At 49.7% G+C, this 9,008-nt stretch overlaps 1 protein-coding gene across 1 annotated transcript; it reads right to left on the reverse strand.

Moving 5' to 3' along the window:
• Positions 1-3,434: 3,434 nt before the first annotated feature.
• LOC103776899 (plastin-2) lies at positions 3,435-8,695 on the reverse strand (the record flags this gene model as incomplete). The annotated part of the gene is made up of 7 exons (XM_008944424.1): positions 3,435-3,945; positions 4,844-4,968; positions 5,666-5,789; positions 6,606-6,739; positions 7,532-7,646; positions 7,843-7,921; positions 8,500-8,695. Coding segments are annotated over 7 exons (906 nt in total), but the record flags the coding sequence as incomplete, so codon positions are not given.
• Between the last annotated feature and the right edge of the window lie 313 nt (positions 8,696-9,008).

Genomic DNA, 9,008 nt, shown 5'->3' on the forward strand with positions numbered 1-9,008 from the left:
CTAAGAACTGTTTTCAGTGTGAGAAGTTGATATCTTGCCTGGGGATCTGTGGATTATTTAGGTAGTTTGTGGAGGCCTCCATGTGAAACTTGGGCTTCTAAAACATCAGATTACATCTCTGCATGCTCTGTAGTTCTTCTCTGAGTTTTGACCTGAGCTGTTGCTTTCAGTCTGCTCATAGAGGAGGATGGGAAGGAAATGCACAGTTTAACCTTGGCACTGGCTTGCTGCAGGGCAGGTTCTTTTCACTGTTCCCATTCAAGCTGAAAATGAGTTCTGAACCACTGCAGTTGGTTTATATCAGTTTCTTACCCTTTTTCTCTGCTTGGAACCAGCACACTCAGCTGGGATGTCCACTCTGCAGTTCACCAGCAGGGCTGCCTCACATCTCTTGGGATTACTGCCAGTTGTATCATTTCCAAGCCTAAATACAGACAGCAAATTGTCATGGTTACAGGGGCTGGGAGCAGTTTATCCTGATGTGGGTAGAACCAAAAATTGTGTGTTCTGTACCCTCTATGTCAGTGCTCATGGGCTGTTAACAAATCCCTGGTAGCAGCTGCCCAGGACAGACCTCACACCCCAGGCTACAACAGATAAGGAGAGAGGTCTGGGGAGGTGTTAACACCTTCCCACCCATGGGGAGGGTGGAGGAGCAGGAGGAGCCAGGGCTGGGGGGGTGCAGGTTCACCCCAGTGCCCGGGAGCAGAGCTGACAGGAGCCACTGTGGTCTGAGATGTGGTAGCACCAGGCAGGAGCAGCTCCATGGGCCCAGCCAGCTCCTGGGACAGGGACAGGGTCCTGTTCTCATGGGGGGCAGAGCAAAGCTGCTGCTCAGGGAGGCAGCAGTGGGCACAGAGCCCTGCAGCCTGGGACCAGGGGTGCAGCAGAGCTGAGGTGCACCTGAAAGGAGGGGAGATGTCAGGCTGGGGGCTCAGCCCCCTTCTTTCTCAGGAGGGAGTAGAAAGGTGACTGAGTAGAAGAGCACAGCAGCAAGAAGAGCACAGCTGCTGCCTGTCCCCTTTCTGAGGCCAGAAGCTGTGGTTTCTAGCCAGGCTAGATGATTCACAAGAAGGTGTAAAATCCTCAGTGTGCACCTAATTGCACTTCACTGCACTGTGGGGGGATGTTTCCTTCTGAGTCCAGCTGGTGATCGGACTGTCCCTTGAAGCATGTGGGTTGATTGCCCTCGTGGTTTTTCCTCCTAGTTAGACTAACTGCTGCTGCTTTACTTTTATTCAGATCAATGCCTAAGCCTTTTTGAAGCACTGAAAATTATGATTAATTGTGCACTGAAAATCACTAATGGAAGTGCTTACAAAGCCAGCTGGAGTTGGGAATGAAGCCCAAAGGCAGCTGCTTTCTCTAAGAGTGATGGAAGAAGCTGGAGAAAAGCAACAGCAAAAAATTCCAGATCCTGTTTTATTTCTTTTTTTTGGATGTTTGTCATGGGTTTAACCCCCTCAGCATCTACTGGGAGCTTTATTACAGTTCATGAAAAGCAAAACCTCAAGTCTATCAAACAAGAATACCCAGTTAAGCAAAGGTGCACTGAAGAGTGACAGTGTTCTTCTCCTGTACCAGAATGTCACTCTTCAGGCTGGTGACAGCTTGATTGTCCAAGGGAGATGATGGAGATAGGGATGGAGATCTGGTGAGGCCTTTACTGTGCTGTCCCTGCCAGCAGCACTTACTCCCTTCTGCACGCTGGCAGGTGTTGGCGTTTTGCCTAGGGTTAAATATCCCCATTTTTCTCCCTTTTCCAGAGGAGAGCATCTTTGGAGCTCACCCACCAGTCTCTAAAATCGCAGCTGGAGGGACTGCCACCTCGTGGTTCACCATCCTGCTGCACTGCTGCCAGGGCCGAGGGCTGCTGCAGGGCTGGGCTGCCTCAAAAGGCAGCCTGGGGCATGGGGCTAGACAGGGGAGTGCTGTGGCAGGGTGCTGGGATGCTGAGGAGGAGGAAGAGCAGCCTCCTTCACCAAAAACCTGAGGTACCAAGAACTGCTGAATGGGAAATGCCTGAAAAATCCCTTCTGTCCAGGCAGAGCAAGTGTCTGCATTCACTTGGGATGGAGGGGAAAGGCCCTTCTGTCACCTTGGTGCTGCCACCATCTCCCATCCATCCCCTGCTTCCTTCTCCACATCCACTCCTCAGCCTGGCGTGAGGGCATCTCCCTGGGACAGGGAACCTGGTGCAGAGAAGAACATCTCCAGTGTTACACAGTGGGAGGTGTCACCCCAACTGTCCCTTTCAGAGCTACACTCCCTCTGAAACCAGGCCCTGCAGTGTCTCACAGTGGCCTGTTAGGAAGGGACCTAAAACAAGAATTCTTTCTGCAGTCTGTGGTTTCAACAATAGGGAAGACACATCCCTAACAAGCCCACAGTTGGGTTGTTTTTATCTGTCATATTTCAGCTGCATGGCACACCCTTGCATGTTAGCACGTGCAGTACTGAAAGCAAAGACCACACCTTTGGCTTTATAGAACATTTTATTTGGAGAGACTTCTCACATCATTGAATATTGGTTCTTTATTAAGGCAATTCTGAAAGGGCTGGAGGGGAGAGGGAAGGAACTGAGACTATGTCAACGGGATTGCATTAAGGCAAAAATTCCCTCCTCCTGCATTTCACCACAGGAAAATCCACAGCAAGGCCAGAGCAGGAAACAACTCATGCCAAGGAAGAGATCCAGTGCAAACATATCCCACTGACCACCTGCAGACAGGGTTAGGTCCTCAGCTGAGGCAAAACTGGCAGCACCTTGTCAGCTGCAAAGCCAGGCTGATTTAGTTCTGCTGAGGATCCCAGCCTGGGTTCAGGGCAGCATTTCAGTAGGTGTTTCCTAACCAAGCACAGGCTGAAATGCTCTCCTGCATTAGGGCCACAGAATTAGGAGTGCAAGCCTGTGATGTTGAACAGAGGTTCATTTTTATTTGCTCTGTAAACATGTCATCCTGTGTCCCTTTGGTTCCCTTCTTATCCTATTGCTGCTAACCAAGTACATCCTGTTAGCTTCTCTAAGGTGGTTTTCATTTCTCTCACACCTTGCAGTCTGCTGAGGTTTGAAGTGTTCTGTGACATAAAAATGAATTATCCTTTGGAGAGCATTTCCTGTAAAGGTTCCAGAGTTTGGGTGTCCTTGGAGGACCAAGTTGTGGTATGTTTTTTTTCAGTGAGTAGTAATGTAACACCACAGAGAGCAGAGGAATGACTTGCAGGGGCAAGTACTGCTCAGTTCCCATACCAGCAACACAGAGCAGACCCCAAACAACCCTTTCTTTCCATGAGAATTCCTAAGAGGATCCTACCACTCCAAAAAATACAGTCACTAATACTTGCATTGGCTTGGGGGAAACCCTGTTTGTCATCCCAGGTGCAAACTGAAGGCCAGCATGGCAGAAATGCTGCCCAAAGCATTTTCAGGCTGAAGCAGTATATAACATTTCATAATCCTAAAAGCTGTCTGTACTTCTGGAGATGGAGACCTCCAGGTGACCTCTGACAGAAACCCCTGATAGCCATTAACAGAGGGATATGTGTAGGCCTGGCTATGGAAAACTTCCTCAGGAATATGAAATGGTTATATCTAGCAAAGAGGAAAATAAGGCAAAGAAATCAAGCACATATTCCTGTTCAAAACAAAACAAAACATGTCCTGGATACACAACTTTTGTATGATCTGGAACTGTAACTTTCATGCCTTAAAAGCATGAGCACCCTGCGTGTTTCCTTGATACAGAGAAGAGCATCCAGTCTGAGGGAATCAAAAGGGTGAATACCAGGCATCAGTACAAGTCCTTTGTGCTTTAAACTTTCCTCATGCCTTTCCCCATCAGGCAAGCAAACACTGTCATGACCATTTTGGGTTTTACTTCCACCAGGTCTTCTGGAAGGGCGTAGACTCTGGCTCCGATTTTCCTGGCCATAGAGATGGCATATCTGCATTGCAGGGGGAAAGGAAACAAAACAAACCACAAAGTTATACATGACTGCAGTGGCATTACTCTGTTAAGAGGTTTTTCCCATGATCAATACCAACACCTCAATCTCTGTGACTCAGTCTTTGCACATAAAGAAATTCACAAGGGTGGAGAAAAGAGAAGGATGAAGAAATTAAATGTGGAGAGAAAGATGTGTAGAATTGTGGGGAAAGAAAGAGAAGAGATGGTAGGGAATGGAAAGGGGAAAACAACACTGGGAAAAAAGTCTTTCTAAAAGTGATAGCAGCTCTGACTGCCTTACAGCCACCCTTTTCTCTTTTGTAGCTGCCACACAGCAAAGAAGCTAAACTGGTGATCAGACCAGGAGGTGATCTGTGTGACTCTGAGAGAGATGCCCCCAGGACTGGCTCTCTGCTAGGGAATGGTTTGCACTCAGGAAAAAAGATCAATATTCACATCCATAAAACCAGATTTTCAGGCATGAATCCTGTCATCCCTCTTCTCTCTGAAAAAAATGCCCTTGTTCCACCTGTATGGGACTAAAGAGGCAGCATGACCTCTAGTCACTGGTTTCCATGGCTCACTATTGCTGGCATTACTCCCTGATCTCTGAAACAGTTTTAAATTTAATAAGAGGAAAGAGGAGCTTGTGAAGCCAAGTGATTTCCAGCCCTCCAAGGGAATTACACAGCAGCAGGAGTTATAACATCACACACTTCATTTCCACTGATGGTCTTTCTCACTGCCTAACTCCCAGCCTTCATGCTTCTCCCTCTGGAGGCATTTCCCTGGTGAGGTTATGGCAGATGAGGGTGAGAGCAGAGCAGGTTTCAAAGGCAGAGCCAGGGAGGCCTGAGCGTGGAGCTCGTGTGAAGTGTCACTTGGGGTGAACCTACTTAGCATTGTTGAGTTTCTCCTCATCGTCCAGGTCCTCTGTTTTCAGGAGGTCGTATTTGATTGATCCTGGCTGGATGGCATCAATGAGGTCCAGGACTGGCATGCTGGTGCTGATTTTGCTGTCCTGTGTGGATGGAAAGTACAATCAGATGCAAGAGCAGGATGACAGGTCTGCCCCAGAGCCAGAGCCTGGGCTCAGGAGCAGTGAGCAGCTCAGTCCAACCCCACTTGCATCTTCACAAGGGGGTGCTTAGCAGCAGTTTGCATCTCAGGCAGCCTAGGAACCCTTTCAAGGATTATTTCTCTCCCCCAGTGGATGAAACACCATTAAAGCAAAGGATGGGGTGCTGAGCCAGTGCCTGTGCTTCCTGAGGGGACACTGAGAGGTGTCTGCTGGTGGGAGGTGTGAGGGGAAGCGGCCGTGTGGCTCCTGAGCTCGTGCTGTGAAGCCTGATGGATCTGCCCTGGCCTGGTGCAGGCTGGTGATTTACACCCACTCACTGCTCCCCAGCCTGGGACGTGCTGCAGAGGCATCAGCCAAACCAGCAGCTCTCTGGAAATGGTCCCATTCTGTGTTTTTTGTGGTACTTAGCAAACCAGGGCAAGGTTCACCTGAGTGGTGCTGCCAGATTATGAACGTGCTGCTGCTGCTCTTCCTAATACTGCTTGAGTAATTAGTAATTGCTGTTTAATTATCAGCAGCACAGCTGTTCTTATTAATCCCAGTTATCATTCCTGCACATACACATCTCTCTGCAGACAGTGTGTGCAACATGCCCACAAACACACTGAACAAGAGATTCAGAGACAAAGGTCCCTACCTTGAAGCTGGAGATGGTTGAATCCTTCCCAGCTGCAGTCAGTGTTTCGTTGACCCAGCTGACAATGATTTCATCATTCACCTTCTCTCCACCACCAATGTCTTCCAGGATATTCAGGGTGTACCTGAGGAGGGGAGCCAGGATTCCTGCATTAGCTCAAAGTCACTGTGACCTCAGAACCATCCTGTACAGGCTGGAATCACCCCAACAGTTCTCCTAGACCTGACACCTCCCTGCTTCCCACACACTCACAGTGTTCATGAATTATAAGGTGATAATTATTATAATTGCTCTAATTCATCCCCAATTCCCTACTCACAGTTTGGGGAGTGTCCAAATTTTGTGCTACTCAAAAATCCTCAAAGCTCCTTAGAAAGATCCCAAATTGATGGCAAGGAGTCACCATATCCTCAGTGATCACTGCCTGACAGACCTGGACCTTGCTTTACAGGCTGATTTCAGTCTCTGTTCAGTTCACAACCACTGGGGCCCTTTACACCCAGTTGTGGAGCTCTTAAACACACCCCCACACACAGAGAGTGACGTTGAAGTGGAGAGAGCTGCTGAGCTGTGTCTGCTTCACGTGGCAGATCACAAAGCTGCTGCATCCTTTCCTAGTTTCCAGTGCACTCTCCCCATTCCCCAGTGCAGAGACCTTTCAGCTTCTTTCTCTCTCTCCCATGCACTGAACATCTCTTCATGCTGGACAGATGGTGCCAGTGACAATCTCCTGCCTGAGCTGATGGGAGTGGCCTTGCCCAAAATGTCCCCCCTGGGCACATCCCTGACCAGAGGGAGCCAAAGGTCTTTGTGTGTGGGTGTACAGAGAGGAGTGAGAGAGCTGCAGCCTGCAGAGCCTTCCCAGGGACAGCATCAGGGAACTTTCACAGTGCAAACTGAGTGTGCCACAGCCCCTTCCAGTCCTGCCTGGGTCCCTCACCTCCTCATCAGCTGCCAGACCAGGGCCAGCGTGAGCGTCCGGTTCCCTTCGTTCAGATCCTGCCCGGCGATGCCCACGAGGGAGAATTTGGCTTGGTTCTTCCCCAGCTCCACTGCATAGTTGCAGTTTTCCAGCTGATAATGAGAAAATCAATTAGCACAGAGCAAAAGACATGTTGGGGGAGAGGGGAAGAAGAAGGCAAGACAATGATACTTTAAAATCTTTGGATTGCTTAGCCCTGATCCTCCTGAGCAAGCAGGAACTTTCAGGCTCTGTGATGTCAGAGCTGTTTGACTACCAGCAGCCAGTTCCATCCCCAAAATACCATGGTAAACAGCTAGCATAGAAAATAAAATGTCATACTGCATCATCAGGGCCTGAAAAAGAGATTGCCCTGGGAAATGGGGACCTCCAGCATTGTGGCTTTGCACTGAGATACAGGATCAGTGCCCCAGGCAGTGCTGCAGATCTGTTCATCACTGGCCTAGCTGGATGGAATGGCTTCTGCTGGTAGCTGGGAGAAAGCTTTGTGCTCAGCAGCAGCTCTGTGGTGGCTTCTTGGGGCACCTCCTGAAGATCATCACTGTCTTTGTTTGGTGTGCAGGGCAGTGACCCAGAGAGCTGCAGCTCGTGGTGAGGATGCTCCATCACTGGTGACTGAGACAGCAGCAAACCTGGTCTGCAAACACAGTCTGTAAATATTGACACAAAAGGTGTTGGCCTTTTCCCTTTCCAAACACTGTTCACCTGTCAGCAGAACCAGTGAGTGAAATGTGTGTTTCTTTTCAGGGTGAAAAATTATTCACTGGCTAGGCAAAAAAATCATTTCATGTCGTGTACTTGAGACTGGAGACAAAGCTGAGTGCCCACATTGCTGTTTGGAATCATACAGAGATCACTGCTGGAGCTATTCCAGCTTCTGGTACCTTCTTCATGTTGCCACCCAGTTTGGGGTATGGTGGTTTGTTCACTCTGCTCCAGTCTACTGGCACTTTGATCTTTTCATAGAGCTGGAAGATCACCAAGGCATCTGACAGGTCACTGAAAACAATAACAAAGGTTTGTCATTGTCCAGAGAACAGAGGGAGGGAAGCCAAGTAATCTATTAGTAGAGGTAAATTGAGTTTCCTAAAAAAAAGCAGCATATATTTTTACAGGATCCCAAAGGTTTTATGTGTTTGTAAACAATTTGCTGGCTTTATTTATCATCTGAGTGAAGTGTAACAGCTCTTCTTACCTATACAAGTGATTTACACGTGGATTAACACCCAGGGAGTTCATCCAGTTCCTGAACGTCCTCTCTTCCCTTGTCTCACCTAAACCAACAGACAGATCAATCCACAGCCCTGCAAACCCAACACTGCAGTGGAGTGTCCTCAGCTGGAACCAGGACTCAGATCTACAGCAGGCTGGGCCACGAGCAGGAGGCACTGGCTGGGGTGGCATGAGAGAGCACAGCACAGCATGAAACGCCTCCTCCTGCCCCAGATATCAGAGTATTTAGGCAGATGGGGCCTCAAAATGCCTTCAAGCATTCAAGATCAGCCTGTGCCTTGGCATGATGCTCATTGTGAGGATGGGAAAGAAAGATTTGAAGTTCAGCAGATGTTCTCTACGCTGGAGGCTCTGACCCCAGCCCAGGGGGCGTGGGCAGCAGGTTTATCCCAGATCTGATGTTTACATGATATTTCTAATTCAGGGAGTGCCAGATCCACTCTAATTTCAACGAACACACAAGCTCCACAGCCCACACTGCTTCAGACAGCCCCCAAACACTTTTGCCTCCTAACAATCCCTGGAAGAGACCTCCAAAAACACCAGAGGCGGGGAGGGGAAGAGCAGCCCCCAGCGACGCAGCACGGCCGGGAGCAGCCTTCCTCCCCACCCTCCTCACCTTCGATGGAGCCCCAGTCGATGTCCTGGTTGTGGGGCTTGTGCAGGGCCGGGTACTTGTTGAAGAGGTTGGCGATGAAGGCCAGGTTGAGCTTGGGGTTCCCGCGGACCACGTCGGTGGCGGTGACGAACTGGCGGCAGCCCAGGCGCTCGGCCTGCTGCAGCATGCGCTCCGCCCGCTGCACCTCGTCCTGCTCCTGCCAGGGCAGGGGCCTCAGCACCACCCTGCCTGCCCACACCCGCCCGGGGAGGGGCTGGGGGGGTCCCCTGGGCCTGCCCCACCAGCTCCTTTCCCGTTTAGCTGGGGTGTCAAACGGGCCTCGCCCACCCTCCGGCCACCTGGGCGTATTGTTGTGCAGTTAGGGGCTGTTAAAAGGGGGTGGATGGGTGAAATTCCCAAATAAAGGCATTTAAATATACTAGTGACATGATAGCAGTTTATCAGTGTAGTCCAGTGCTTGCTAAAGTTTCAGCAATAATGTCTAATGGAAGGTAAATCCAGTGCTTGGT

Source organism: Merops nubicus, unplaced genomic scaffold (assembly GCF_000691845.1).
Source record: "Merops nubicus isolate BGI_N331 unplaced genomic scaffold, ASM69184v1 scaffold22007, whole genome shotgun sequence".
NCBI lineage: Eukaryota > Metazoa > Chordata > Aves > Coraciiformes > Meropidae > Merops > Merops nubicus.